This window comes from Seriola dumerili, unplaced genomic scaffold (assembly GCF_002260705.1).
Source record: "Seriola dumerili isolate Sdu_G_001 unplaced genomic scaffold, Sdu_1.0 BDQW01000192.1, whole genome shotgun sequence".
Lineage (NCBI taxonomy): Eukaryota > Metazoa > Chordata > Actinopteri > Carangiformes > Carangidae > Seriola > Seriola dumerili.
The window spans coordinates 491,922-504,228 of record NW_019174447.1 but is presented as its reverse complement, the minus strand read 5'-3'; the positions used below and the strand labels follow the sequence as shown (position 1 = coordinate 504,228).

At 44.8% G+C, this 12,307-nt stretch overlaps 1 protein-coding gene across 1 annotated transcript; it reads left to right on the top strand.

Annotated features, from left to right (window-relative positions):
* Positions 1-926: 926 nt before the first annotated feature.
* hoxb9 (homeobox B9) lies at positions 927-10,623 on the top strand. The gene is made up of 2 exons (XM_022753704.1): positions 927-1,542; positions 10,388-10,623. Exons 1-2 carry the CDS (start codon positions 927-929, stop codon positions 10,621-10,623), a joined length of 852 nt encoding a protein of 283 aa, XP_022609425.1.
* Positions 10,624-12,307: the final 1,684 nt, after the last annotated feature.

Here is a 12,307-nt window from a genome sequence, read left to right as displayed (position 1 = left end):
GCTGGCGCGCTTCAAGTGTGAGACTACTGGCCCTGATACTAATGGTGTTTTAAATGCCGACTCCCTGATCCTGGGATTGATTGAAGTGATTGCTTGTGTACAGCTCTACAAGAAGCGTAATGCCTCTCGTGCGCTCTTACATTAAAATGCACGCGCATCTATTTTGATTAAGTAAGTAAATAAAGAAATAAATAATAAATAAATAAAAACAATGGCGTCACTTTAAGCTGTTTGTCAGCCATTGTCTCCGCTCTGCATCTCATGCTGTCTAGACGAAGCACACGCGGGTTTCTATAATTCTGTCTTGACAGCAGCCGTAGATACACAGACTCCATCTACCGACGCACTGTTCATTTTGCATATTGCATATAAACAAGACAATTTATTTAGAAGAGGGGCAATCTATTAAAGAGAGAGGGATAGAGAGAGAGAGAGAGAGAGAGAGAGAGAGAAAGAGAGGGAGGAGGGAGTGAGAGAGGGAGAGAGGGGGGGGTGGGTGGGGGGGGGGGGTGAAGGTTGATTTACGCTTCCATTGAGCTTTATCAGGCTCGAAGAAAAAGTCCGGCCAATCAGTTTGCGCCTCGCGCAAAGTCCCGAACCCCCATACCTCCCCACACACACACACACACACACACACACACACACACACACACACACACACACACACTCCCCTCGCACAGTGCAGGACTGTAGGCTGTAGCACTTTGTTTCACTATAGTGAGCAAGTTGTTTGGAAGGAAGGGGGCTCGAATCCAGGAGAGAGAAAGACAGACAGCGAGAGACACAGAGGAAGGGAGGGGGAGAGCGAGCAGAGGACACAGCAGAGGAAGAGAAAGAGAGAGGGGAAGAGAGAAAAATCTCGTAATGTCTCTCTTCTTGTTCTCTATTTAGTGAACTCGCGGCGTTTACGCAGATAATGTCCGAGAATGTCCATTTCTGGGACTTTGAGCAACTATTACGTGGACTCCATCATAAGTCACGAGAGCGATGAACTCTCAACCCCAGCTCGCTTTCCCAGCGTCCAGTACTCCGGCTCAAGCTCCGCTGCAGCCGCGGGCGGACGGCAGCCTGGCGGCGGCGCTGCGCACGCTGAGCATCCCCATCCCGAGTCGTACCCATCCTGCAGCTTCCAGCCGAAGCCTCCGGTCTTCTCGTCGTCCTGGAGCCCGTTCAGTCCGCACCACGGTGCCAGCGGCGTCCCCGCTGTCTACCATCCGTACATCCCAGCCCAGCACGTGCCCGCCGCGGAAACACGGTACCTACGCTCATGGCTGGACTGCACGCCGCGCGGCTCCGAGTCTGTCCCGGGGCAGGGCCAGACGGGGCACGTCAAGCTGGAGCCTCAGCTCGGCCACCTCGGCGGGGAGATCGCACCCAAAATCGGCGGACAGCTCCAGCACGAGACCACCACGTACATCCTGGAGTCGACATCCACGGCTGTGCGCGAGCTGAGCCACCATCCAGCCGCCATCCCCGGAGCGCGGTTCGAGGAAAACAAGGACATTTGTGAAGGGAGTGAGGACAAAGACGGCGTGGATCAAAGTAAGTTATTAAAGCAGGAAATTGCGCGCGGGAGAGGGAGAGCAGAGAATGAGAGATTGTAAAAGCTTTTAATGCCGCCATAAAACAAGAACAAAGAGCCGGAGAGCCAGAGTGCCCCCACCTCCTGCTCTCTGCCTTTACTGTGATATTTGCCCGTATCGTCCCTGAGACCAGCCGGCTCCTGTAGGAACAGACACGGAGCTGAGATAGAGATGCTTCATAACTGCACACACTTATGGACAATTTACAAGATAATTAGCCAATCATAAAATAAATAAATAGATAAATGCACCAAATAACATCCACACAGTTTGACAAAAACAAGAAACAAGAACAACCAAAAAAGACTATTACAGCCTGTTAGATTTTTTTTTATTGTTGGGTGATGCTGTTACGTCATCCCCATATGATAGTTTGAAAGTAAGTAAAAAGTAAGCTATAATGATTTCTAGTTTGGATTACCTGCCAGTAGCCCAATTAATCACATGAATTACTCTTATATCTTTACATGCGTGATCTAAAAGGAACACAGCCCGTTATTACAGAGGCTTGTAAAAGAAAAGGGGTCAGGATGCTTCCGGAAACCTTTGAAATCAAAGTGAGAAACTCGGGAGGAATATAAAAATCTATACAATATATTAAAGCGGGAGAAAAGAAACAAAAATAAAACTCATAGTGAGATATTTCAGTGTTTTCAAATCTCCATCCTGTAATCATCAGGCTGACGGTGATGAGAGGACGTTGCTGAGTTTGGGGAACCTCCAGGTTGTTGTTGAATGCTATAGTTGCCGAGACATGCGCACTTCTGCTTGGTTTGAAAAGGAGCGAGTGGCTTTAGATTTGTACCTTTTTTTTTTTTTTGAACTGGAGGTAGATCTTCATTTCTCTCTGTCAGCGCTCTTGTGTCTGCGTGTCAAAGTCACACCGCTTCAGACCTGTAGGCCTCCTGGTCTCTATCCTCCTGCCCACTGCCAAGTGTTAATCTACAGTCATTATCTCCACTCAAGAGCTTTATGCTGAACGTGGACAGGCTGGATTATTTTAAAGCAGCCAGTCATGTAATAAAGTGTGTAGACTTTAGACTGTAGCCTATAGCAGAATATGTCGTGTTATTCCTCTGGGAGGCCAGTCGGACACAGAGCCTCACTGTTTCCTGCTTTGCTTTGATATTAATTCTTCAGCCAACAACTTTCCATCATTTCCCCGTGTAGAGGCAGGGGCACGTGTCTGCCTATAGGAAGATCCTATACTGTCATATTTCTGTTCAAATACCGCTCTCTAAACACAATGATCAGGATAAACCATCTCTCTGTGTGTCCATCAGCCGGAATGATCCTCTGTACGTCAGTCACATATACATGGCCTGTCTTATTCTACAAAATCATAAACAGCATAAAGGAGTCAGGCCGTCCATCACTGACCCGGCGGCTCGGAGCCGCAGAGCAGCCGAGATTAGTTCTCAGTAGAGCAGACGCCTCGTAACTCAGCCTGCAGCGTGGACTAACTCAGGACTCACCGGCCAGGACGAGAACTCTGGACTCTAGAGACAGGATTGTGTAGATCCGGCGGCGGGATTCTGGTGGTACTCCTGTAGACCAGCGAGAAGATGAGCAGAGGGCACTCTCTAAACTCAACCATTTTCTGATCGTGTATCTGAAAAAAAAACATTGCTTTTATATATATATTTTTTTTATTATTTTGACATGTTTTAACATTAAAAACAGAATCACTGTTAAAAACGTATCTCAAGCTTCAAAGTGAAAATATTACCTCTAAAATTCAGGCCTAGATTCAAGCGACACCAAACCGCTGAGCAAATGCAGCTGATTGAATATTTACTCCATAATATTTCACAGCGGGCTCAACTGTTTTCACATTATTATGGTCTGTAGTCTGCCGCTCGCACAGTCGCAGGAGAGTTGCTGTTTTATTCATCTGCTCGCCCTGTAATAATAATAATATTTTACCTGTCATGAAATTGCAATCATCTTGATATAAAGCCGCGGACGGTTTGGCCGGTACAACACGGGTTTGCTCTGTTTTTCTATCATCACTCGCACTAACAACAACATTTAATCCATCATGTGCTTGGCGGGGTTTGGCCCAGTCTGAGCTTCTTGACTTATTTCAGACGGACGAGGAAAATGCTCCATTAAAAGATATTCATTGGATTTATAAAAAAAAAAAAAAAAAAAAAAAAAAAAAAAAACTTTATTTCTTATATTTTTTTAACCCGGGCTGGATGTGAGCGGGCTCTGTTTCCCTCCTCTAATCCCGCCCTATAAATCCAAATTTCTGCCAGAGCAGTCTGATCCATGTGTCTGAGCGTGAGACCGTTTGATCCGTGTGCGTGCATTGTAAGTGTGCAAGCCCGTGCACGAGAAGGACAGAAGAAGGGAGGCCTCCTCCACCCCCCCACCCCCCAACCCCCCAAACCCACACACTGGCCATCTCAGAAAGAAATACAAATTACAAACACTATACACAATCATAGGGCTACACTTTATCACTACACACAGATGTTTCTCCTTGTTTTTCTCTCACACACACACACACACACATGCATGCAAACACACTCATTCAGCTTATTACAGCAGCTGAGTGTGCCATCCATCAGGCAGGAGGGCAGGTTAGAGGCTGGATGGAGCCCATCGGCCTCCAGTCTGAATTATTAGACTTTCCACCAGTAACACTGTGTTTCCCAGTCTGGCCAACAGGACACAACTCTGAGTCTTCTCAATAAAAAAAAAAAAAAAGTGTCTATCTGAGCTGTTGTAGAGCGTCAGCACTTTTTCTTGTGGGTGGTTTTGGGATGTATTGCAGTGGGTCAGTTTGGCAGGTAGTGGGAGCTGTACTGGAGAAACTGAAAGCTGTTTCTATTGTTTGCGTGGCAGCCATTTTGAACACTTTATGGGTGCAAACACTATTCCTCCATGCAGGCTGTAACTATCATTACTTCAATATATGTTGGTCAGTGCGGTCTCGGTTTAGTAGCTGGTACAATATGAACAATATGAAACTGCCTCCTGAGTATATGAGAATCTGGTTGGAAATACATGCTGGTAGTTTTTAATAAGCTGCATTAAAATATATTGCTCTGTGTTGCAGTGGATGGCACAACCTCTGTCTGAAAAGCTTTTTTTTTAATTACATATCTATTAATTATCTTTTCTAAACGATCATCAACTTGTCTTCAGACGGGACTGCTTACATTTTGTGGCAGTTTAGTTCTGGTTAAAGTTAAAGGGAAACTTTGGCGTGTTGTCAAACTTTCCTGCAGAGTTAGATGTTTAGATTGCCCATACAGCTTATCTTAATTTAGCTTAGTTTATCTCATCCTATCATAAAGCCTTGAGACAGGGGGAAACAGCTAATTAACAAAGTGTAAAATCGACGTGTTTTGGTTTGTAATAATTGAAGAAAGTGAACTATTCCTTAAAGGTACACGCTAGATTGAATTGGTGAAGATTTCAGTCAGGTTGCGATGTCGGTTTTCATTCGTCAGCGTCAGAAAAACTTCCTCATTGTGTCTACATTTTAATAGTTTGGATAAAATATATCCAAGTCTCAAATCTTCATTTCCACAAAGTCAGTAGACTAGAGTTAGTGTGATGTCAGCCATGTGACTAATTTCTGTGAATTCAATGCATGTTAACACCACTGCCAACAGTAACTTTTGGCATACTGAACAGGGGAAAAAGTGAGCTGCATCATTGTTGGCACACTGGGTTTCATGTTGTCTGAAGGTCGTACTGGACGGTAGCCAAGTTCCTCTCAGAGCTCTGACTTGTGAGCTGATGTGGTAAACTTTACAGCACGGCAGAATTCCTGCAGGTTCTTGCTGTTATTGACAATAAGAAGGAACTTTGAACAGATAGTTTATGTTTCAGGTTTTTCTAGAGGCAAATAACTTGGTTTCTCTTACGTGTTGCTGAAGAGGGGCATGTTCCTAAGAGGAAGCTGTTTTTGCCAACACTAAAATAATAATTCTTTCCACTTCCAAAACGGTAAATTTGATCAAATGAGGGCATTGGAAAGTCCAAATTCCAACATCACCAACCTGGCTTGAAGGCAGGATGTGGCAGCCTCTGTCAGTGGCTCAAATATGCTAAACTGTTAACCTGGGCTCTTTGAATTCAGTTGTCTCTGATGCATGTCTGCATGATGTATCTTGGCAGGCAGCAGCAGTCCAGATCTGGTCTGACGTCCCCTCCCCGGGTATTTAAAATGATTGCTTGTGTGAATAACATCAGTAGAATCCTACCTTTAAAAAAATATCACATCCATTTTAAGCCAGCTTCCAGCTACAGATTCTCTTTGTGTTACTGGTGCTGGGCGACCATCCAGAATAAACTACAAGGTTACACTTCAGTCTTTGTGCTGCTGCTGCTGCCGGGCAGAGCAAGAAAGTTATTACCCCCGAAGTTTATTAAGTTATAACGCCAGGTGAACAACCCCATTAATTGGCGTGTTGCTGCTGGTGGCTAGGGTGAGATGGGGTATAAGGGGTTGAGGTGGGTGGTGGATAATATACGACTTCGGGAAATGTAATAACGTGCCTTTGGGATATATGAGAGGTCAGTTTCTGGAACTATTAGGGTGAAATTGCAAAGGGAGCGAGAAAGAGAGAGAGAGAGAGAGAGAGAAAGAGATGGGATGTGATATTAGTCTTGTAGCCGTTTCGGTTACTGTTTCCATGCATTCATCACTGTGCTCTCACACACACACACACACACACACACACACACACACAAGCACAGACACAATAGGCCAACAATAGAACACTTCGTGCTGCAGGGCCATGGGCTATAGCAGGCAGCTTTACAGGTATATCAATCTTTTCATCCATGTGCCTGTCCACGTGACATGCAGGCTAGATGCTGCCTCTGTAGCGACATGGATGTAGCCTGGAGAGAGAGAGCCCTATAAGCTACACGCCACCCACATCCTCTCTTTCTGCCCCCCCCCCCCCTTGAGGAGAAGAGTGCGTACCATCCAGCATCACCAGCATCACCCTCCTCTCCCTCCCCGCCCCCCACCCCCATCCCTCAGCTGGTTCGTCACCCGGGGTGACAGCCACGGTCGCAGCACAGCTTTGAGGGTTATGGATGGTCCTGGAGGTGATTGTACACCCAGGGAATGCAAAGCACCCACTTTACCGTGTGACAAAAGCGCCGCTCATCCCCACCCAACGCTCCCGCCCCTCAGTCCTCTCCTCACCTCTTTACCAGGCATTATTTTGTTCTGAGATGAAATCGATCCCCTACATACTGGCCATGTTGCAGGAAATTGATTTCAGAGGGTATTAAGGACGTATTTACTGATGATGGCAGCTGACTAACTCAGCTCATGGGAACAACACGGGGGGTGGTGGGGGGGGTATTTTCTGCCAGAGCCATCCACGCAGGGACAGAGGCAGGGAGCAGTGCACACCACTGGCAGCCATCTTAGCCCCACAGTCAAGGTCCCAACCCACAGCATCTCATATGATGAGCTGTGAACCAATCAGAGAGAATCCTCATCTCATCTCATTCTCAAACTCTAATAAGTACAAAACAAATGTCTTTATTCACATTCAGGTTTTATGAACCGTGATGAATCAGCTGTTTTCACAATTACAGAATTTCTTTTGTCATGATGGTGATGTGTTCACAAGCTCAATGAATTCATCAGAACAGATGATTTCCATGAAGGAAGCTGATGCTTTGATGAAGAACAGGTCAGCTTTGATGTCTGTTTCTCATTTCAAAATAAGACTTCCGAACACTTCCTGTCAGATCTTTGCTCTGTGTCGTTAAATCATTCACAGAAATACTTATAACAAAATTAGATTTAGACTGTCACAGCCAACTGAGGGCTGCATCACTGATTCAGTCTATCCAACTCCTTATTGTGAGTTTTTTCTTAAACTAACTATGTGGTACCAAGAGGACAAAGAAAACCAAGGAATATTAATGAACAATCATGTTGAAATTTTATCAAATAAAGTCAAAATCTTTAACTTCATCAGTCAAAATTGTGACAATTATTTTATTTTTAAATCCAAATTATGATGATAGTTACATCTTTAACATTTTGATTCAAAAACAATTGTTTTATTTTGTTATTATCTCATACTTTTTCAAGTACAATCTTTTTTTTCTTCCTGGTGGGACTGATCTTGCTTAGGAATCGGCAGCCGTACATGTTTCATGTAGAACATTTAAATGTAGAGCACAATCTAATCAAACATAAACTAACACTGCCCGTGGTGCCACACAGCACAACAACAGCGCTTTCTTTCCGACTGGGAGAAACAGCACATTGTCGTGAATGTGATATTTAGCCGTGTGAATTGCCTTGGCATCCGAGCAGCATGACTGTCATTGTCGTAAAATATGACCAGTGAAATTGAAGACAGACGAAGGCCTCCACCCAACATCAGTTAAGAAAAAAAGACTGGCTCCTCAGGGAGGAGACACACACATTCAGATTCTCCCTCTATGTCGTCAAAAGGTGCTGGAGCTCAGACTCTCCCCATGACTAGTGAGTGATAAGATCGTCCCCTCTGCCAGCTTAGACCTGAGGACTGTGGCTACATTTCTTTGGGCTCAGACAGAAACAAAGAGAAGCTTTTTGGCTCAAATGTTGCACAAACTGATTTAGATGACGCCTTACTTCAAAATTGACGGCGATGGTTAAGTCTGACCTCCACCGCCCCAGGACGGCTTCAGTCTGACAAAAACACATCCAGAGTGAAATCTCTTCTTGGAGTCACATTTGAGTTGTGCTCCAGACTGGAGACTGCACTGCTGACTGAGATGGTGTCATTGATATAATGCAATGAAGGAACAGAAGCTTTGAAGAAAATAGTTCCAGTGTGGTCTTGGTTTCTGTTTTTCATCATCAGCGATGCTTTTGCAACTTTTTTTTTTAATTCGTCTGAGCTGTTCAGACTTCATTTTTTTTTAGAAATGGTAACCCCCTCTGAGGAAGCAGAACTCTCAAGCTTTACTGGTTTATTTTATGTTTGTTTTTGATTTTCAGTCTCCAGCCAGTGGGAGAGTCTGTTTGTTGGCTTCACTGAGCTGTGATTGACTGGAGGAAGAGCCTGACCTCACCACATGGAATGACTGCTCTCGGTTAAAGGTTTTATTTAGAAGATGTAAAAGTGGAAATCAACCAGAACCAGCTCTGCCTCTCTCAGTCTTCCTGAATGTGTTTTGATAGTTGCTTTAAAAAGGAAACTTCTACCTAATGATATTTATGATCATTTTTATTTTTGTCCTGTGATGTTTAGGAAGTTAAACTAATTAACACGCGGTGATATTTACAGGTAAAATGAGGGTTAAAGGGATGATCAAAATTCTAAGAAAGAGCATCTTTTGTAAAGCAGAGTTGTCCTTTAAAGAGCTGCTGAGATGCCTGCTGCTCTGCAGAGGGAAAAGCTCTGAATAGCTTTCAGCACTAAACCAGACCCATGCGTCCCAAACATGAAGCCTCTGCTAATTACATCGGCCTGAAAGCTGTAAAGAGGGGTGGTGGGGTGTGGGAAGGGGTGTAGGAGAAAGGGTGGCGTGTCAAACAAGAGATACAGAAGAAAAGGAAGAAGTAGAGACGAATGAGAAAAAAAAAATCAAAATAACAGAAATGTTTCACTAAAAATGAAGAAGATTAAGATTTTATTATTTCCACTGAAGCTGCAACAGAAACTAAACTAAACTCTATTTGATCAAAACACCTTTAACTCGCTGACGTTCACAAGACTCTGCAGAAAGAGAATCTGCCTGTTCATTAGCGAATGTGTGTATCTGTTTATGAGAAACGCGCAGCTCGCTGTGTTCCAATCTGTTGTGTGAAGTGTGTTAAACCCATATTGAAACCAGCCCCTGAAGGACGGAGGATGAACACAGGAAAAATATTTCCTCTATTCCCACGAGGGTCATAAATTTCCCGACGATTATTAATTTTGGAGCCATCAGAAGTGACGCAGTGACAGTGCGCTGAGCCGCAATGTGCTCATCAGTTCTCACGCAAACAGACAAAAAAGAAGTGTTTTTGTCTGTTTGCTGTCATCACGCAGCAGAAGTTTCCTGCTTCCGTTTTTTTTTTTTTTTTTTTTGGTCCCAAAAAGTCATTTAGCCGCAGATCGACTCACAACGCTTCCCCCCCCCGGAACTGTGAGGAGCAGCCTTGCTTTCTTTTCTCTTATTAACATCCTATTACCAACGTCGCCCCTTGGTCACATCATCTATTCATTTCGCGCTGAAGGTCACCTTCAATCAAAAACCTCCAGAGATACATAGATACATCCGCTGCCCCCCGTGAATATAGATGAGGCTTGTGATCGTATCAGCTGATCACTGGTGAACTGAAAATGAATTAATGTTTTTTTTTTTTACTCTTATATTTTTGCTTAAATGATGACCTAGTTAAATCACGCTATAAACTCAGATAAACTCATGCACCAATAAGCTGTACTGGGATCAGACTGTGTTGAATCTACTTTCTCATATTTTTTTTTTTTTCTAAAGATCTGCATTTTCCATTTGTCCTCCCAGCCCTCTGCGTGCTGCAGGACCAGGCCGTCTGTCTTTCAGGTGGTGTCAAATAAAACAACCATGGATCCACTTGTGTCTAAATCGCGGCCCCGCTGACACCATAAACCTGCTTTACGCGCCAAAGTGTCAGTTTCAGAGTCAGATGTTTTTTTTTAAATGCGCAAGGTTCTGCGACTTTAACGCACGGATTTGTGCTGTTTTGCTCTGATATGCGGCGTGTTGTCATTCTACATTTACATTATTATATTTATTTTGTGTTTATTTTATAATTGATACATTTCCCTTTTTTCTCCCTCTTGTTCCAGATGACCCCTCGGCCAACTGGCTACACGCTCGCTCCTCCCGGAAGAAGCGATGCCCTTACACCAAATACCAGACTCTGGAGCTGGAGAAGGAGTTCCTGTTCAACATGTACCTCACGCGGGACCGGCGGCATGAGGTGGCGCGCGCGCTCAACCTGACGGAACGGCAGGTGAAGATCTGGTTTCAGAACCGGAGGATGAAAATGAAGAAACAGAGCAAGGAACAACCCAAGGACTAGCGGGGACTCTCAGTCGCGAGCGCAACACACACGCACGCACGCACGCACGCACACACGCACACACACACACACACACACACACACACACACACACACACACATGCACGCACGCTCACATCATGTACCCAACATAAAGTCCCCTATTTCTTAAACACAACATGGCCTTCCCAAGAACTGCAACAACACACGCACACACACACACGCACGGATCCGCTGTTTCTAATTTTCCTTTAACCTTCAGGCAGTACAGCCTGAGCTTCAGTCCAATCACAGCATCTGTAGCCTGCAACTGATCAATTGCTTTATTGATCCCTTACAACCGGTGAGGACGCCGCAACGTTCACACTGAGATCTGAAGAATGTGATGTTCAGTCAGGAGGCTGGAGCTGTGTGATCATGGAGGATGATGGGTAATACTGGACTTCCTCCTTCCTGGACTCCATATAAAACTGTGGACTGGACTGTTTGTTTGTCCTATGTATTCATATTTTATATTATACTATTAACTGGCCTTTGGTATTTGGCTGGAAGAGAAAAAGAGAAAGCAGTAAACCGCCTGGTGTTGTGTGAGGGCCCGACACACACACACACACACACACACACACACACACACACACACACACACACACACACACACACGGAGCTTTTTCTTTTTTCTCCAGCTCTGCTCTTCCTCTTATTAGTTATTTATTGTTCCGTCGCTGACACCGGAGGCGCGCGAAGGTGCTGAAACCGGGTTTTCACGTGGCCATTAATAAGCAAGAGGGTCCCTGGGGGATAGACACACACACACACCCACACACACACACACACACACACACGCACACACACACACACACACACACACGCACACACACACACACACACACACACACACACATGTTCATCTTTCTTTTTCTTCTTCTCCTTCTTCTCTTGTTTCGCTCGTTGATGGCCGGGTTTGATTAGAAAGAGCCTGATGCTCGGCGTTGATACGGTCAGCAAAGCCGCCGTTTGTTTCCCGGTTGTCGGGCCTAAGTAATGAGGAGGAGGAGGAGGAGGAGGGAGGGGAGGAGGAGGGTGGGAAGTCAAGGGGGTGGTGGGGGGTTTCAAACCGACTCAGCAACCTGGGATCCGATTAGGCTGCTGTCGATATTGTAGATTCCCGCCCTTCAGCTACCTCTCCCAATACTTTATGCGCTGCGGGTATCGATACTCGAGCCTTTCCTCGAGCCAGCAGAGTTTATCTGAGAGGAGACGCAGCACAAAGCACCAGTTTTTTTTTTTTTTTAAATCATCAGCCTTTAAATTGGGCTTCAAGTTGCTAAGACTCAGTTTTGGGTGAATCTAGATCAGATTTATTCCAGTGTAGCTGATCTTGATCACCAAAGACCTGAATTAGACCATATATCACCCAGATACAGTGTCGCTGGCTTCTTTTGGCTTCTTGACATCTGCATGCTTTCGCGCCACACACGCTCAGAGAGCATTAAAACGCGTGTAAAGGTTTCAAACGCTTCTACGAATCTCTCATAGCTGCTACTTCTTAGGGATAAAAGATACATGTTGATTTCAGATTCTGGTGAGCACAAAGACAAAAAAAAACATCCTCCAGTCTTTATTCAAAGTGCTTGTTGCGTAGCATTGTAAGAAAGAATCAGCTCTATTTTTCTACATACAGTATATTGTGTATTATCTGCTATGC

Bases quoted from the DNA above. Each gene is read 5' to 3' on its own strand.
- hoxb9 (XM_022753704.1), top strand. From the start codon at position 927: ATGTCCATTTCTGGGACTTTGAGCAACTATTACGTGGACTCCATCATA. The intron at 1,543-10,387 runs GTAAGTTATTAA...CTCTTGTTCCAG, and splicing joins CAAAGACGGCGTGGATCAAA to ATGACCCCTCGGCCAACTGG.